Source organism: Lipotes vexillifer, unplaced genomic scaffold (assembly GCF_000442215.2).
Source record: "Lipotes vexillifer unplaced genomic scaffold, Lipotes_vexillifer_v1.1 scaffold835, whole genome shotgun sequence".
NCBI classification, from domain to species: Eukaryota; Metazoa; Chordata; class Mammalia; order Artiodactyla; family Lipotidae; genus Lipotes; species Lipotes vexillifer.
In genome coordinates this window covers 882891-885021 of record NW_006774135.1, presented here as the reverse complement: position 1 = coordinate 885021, position 2131 = coordinate 882891, and the positions used below count along the sequence as shown (strand labels likewise).

The window sequence follows — 2131 nt, the reverse complement described above, 5'->3', positions numbered from 1 at the left end:
GAGCAGAATGCAGACAAGAGGAAGCAGAGACCAGCCGTCCAGGACAGAATGCAGGCCTCACTCCTGCGAAGGGACTTGAGCCACCTAGACCAGCTACATGAAGAGAAAGACCTTTTCATTCAGAAAACGAGGTGAGCGGGGCGGGCTGGGATCTGGCCGGGACCCATCTGTGCGGGGTTCGCCGCCCTCCACTCCTGTCCGATTGGCGGCGACACTGCAGTGTGTTCTCCGATGTCTGCGAAGAAAAATTTCAAACACAGAAAAGTTGAAACTTGAAGGCAAATTGATGACATCATGAAACTTTACTCCTAAATGCTTGAGATGCCCGCAGGAGAGCCTGTGCCAGCTGCCGGCCCTGCCCCAATCGGGGGGCCTGGGGTGCAGGGAGCCGTTTACCGATGCTGGCTCCAACTTTCAGGGAGGAGCTGCGTGCTTGCCGCCAGAGGATGGGGCTCCTCGCCAAGCAGCAGGAGAGCGTGGTGGCCGGCCTGGCCACGGAGAGAGCCGCTGGCAACATGTAGGTTTGGAGGTGGGGCCCTGGGGCAGGCGGGCGCAGGGGTGGGGGCGGACCCACTTCCCGGCCGTGTGGGAATCGGGCAACCCACGTGAACATCAGGAGTCAGGTGGCCACGAGTCAGGAGGGGCGGTCACTTTGAGGCAGGTGGCCAGGGGAGGCCTCCCTGAGGAGGGGACCTGCAGGCTGGGACGTGAGTGGTAGGGACAGCGGCACAATGGCTGGGGTGGGGCGGCGAGTGCAGGGCCTGGGGCAGCAGGCGAGGACGCCAGGTCACGTGCCCGCAGACCAGAGCCCTCTGGTCAGTGAACCTCCAGGCCGCCCTCCGAGAGATGCCCCCGCCCTCTCCTGCCCTTGGAGGGGTGTCTTGCGGGGTGGTGCACCTCTCTGTCCTGTGCCCGCCCACCCACCCTGTTCATCTGAGCGCCCGCAAAGTGGCTACAGCTCAGAGTGTAAGTGGGCTTGGGTGACCGGGAGGGCAGAGGGAGATGAAGCAGGTCTCAGAGTGGGCTCGGCCAGGAGGGCCTCTCTGTGGCTTTTTGGCCCCCGAGATGCCTCTAGTCGTTAGGTGAGTGTGCGGGTCCTTCCTGAGGGGCCGGCAACCAGGGGGCTGTCTCCTCGTCCTTGGAAGAATGAGAGGCCAGTGGAGAGGGGGCGGGAGCGGGCTCAGATCAACGAAGTTAGCCCAGGAGAAGGCTTCCTTCGGCCACAGCCCTGCCCTCCCAGTCGGCCCTCCCAGTCGGCCAGTTTAGAGGAAAAGTCAGGCGAAGGCATCGCTGAGCCCCTGAAGGCCGGCAGCCCCTCTGCAGGGCAGCCGTAGGTAGGTCGCCTCGAGGCAGCGTCCCAGCGCCTGTGCTCAGAGCTGGGGAACGAGAGGGACCTGCAGGCGAAGGTGACGGCTGTGCTGCAGGAGAGCGTGTAAGTCCGGGCTGTCGAGCAGGGACGGGTTTGAAGATGAAGAATGACATTTTGTGCTTGACTTTCAAGCTGCCTAAAAATTGAAAGGTAGCTGAGACTTTCCATTGTTTAAGTGTTTTGCGCATTCTCCATGTTTGTCTGAGTTCTCAGGAACTGTGAAATCAGCTTCTTTTTCCTTTTTTCCTGCTCTTTGAGCCTCCAAAGAACGACCAGCACGATTTTTAAAAGAGCTTTACACCTTTTCTGAGAGCATTCCCCCCACCCCGGCGAGGAGACGGCTGTGCTGTGTCAAATCCTGTACGCGGAGCTTGTCTCGGCAGCTTCCTCTCTGCACCAACCGGCACCGGGCTGGTCCCCACCAGCGCCGCGAAGCCCCTGGGGCCCTGCCTGTGTCGGATCACTGTATGGTCCATTAAGTTTTTTTAAAAACTTCTAAATTTTGAAACAATTTCAAATTCACAGAAGAGTTGCAGAAATAGCACCAAGAACCCCCTGTGTCCCCTTGCTCTCCCCACCATCCCGGTGACACCTCACACTTGGAGGGTTGCATGGGGTCGCCCCACCTCCAGTAGGAAAGACCCTCAGTCTTCCCGTGACGCTCGTGACCTTGATGGTTTTGAAGCATCCGGGCCAGGAACTGTCCCCCAAGTTGCCTTTGTGTGATGTTTCCTCGGGGCGGTGGTCTAGAATCCCCCAGGT

At 59.8% G+C, this 2131-nt stretch overlaps 1 protein-coding gene across 1 annotated transcript in view; it reads left to right on the top strand.

Annotated features, from left to right (window-relative positions):
* Nucleotides 1-2131, top strand: part of CFAP74 (cilia and flagella associated protein 74) — a 66361-nt gene that overhangs the window by 932 nt on the left and 63298 nt on the right. Inside the window, exon 3 of the mRNA XM_007448974.1 lies at nucleotides 419-517. Within this exon, the coding sequence (XP_007449036.1) occupies nucleotides 419-517 (99 nt within the window). The remainder of the gene's footprint in view (nucleotides 1-418; nucleotides 518-2131) is intronic.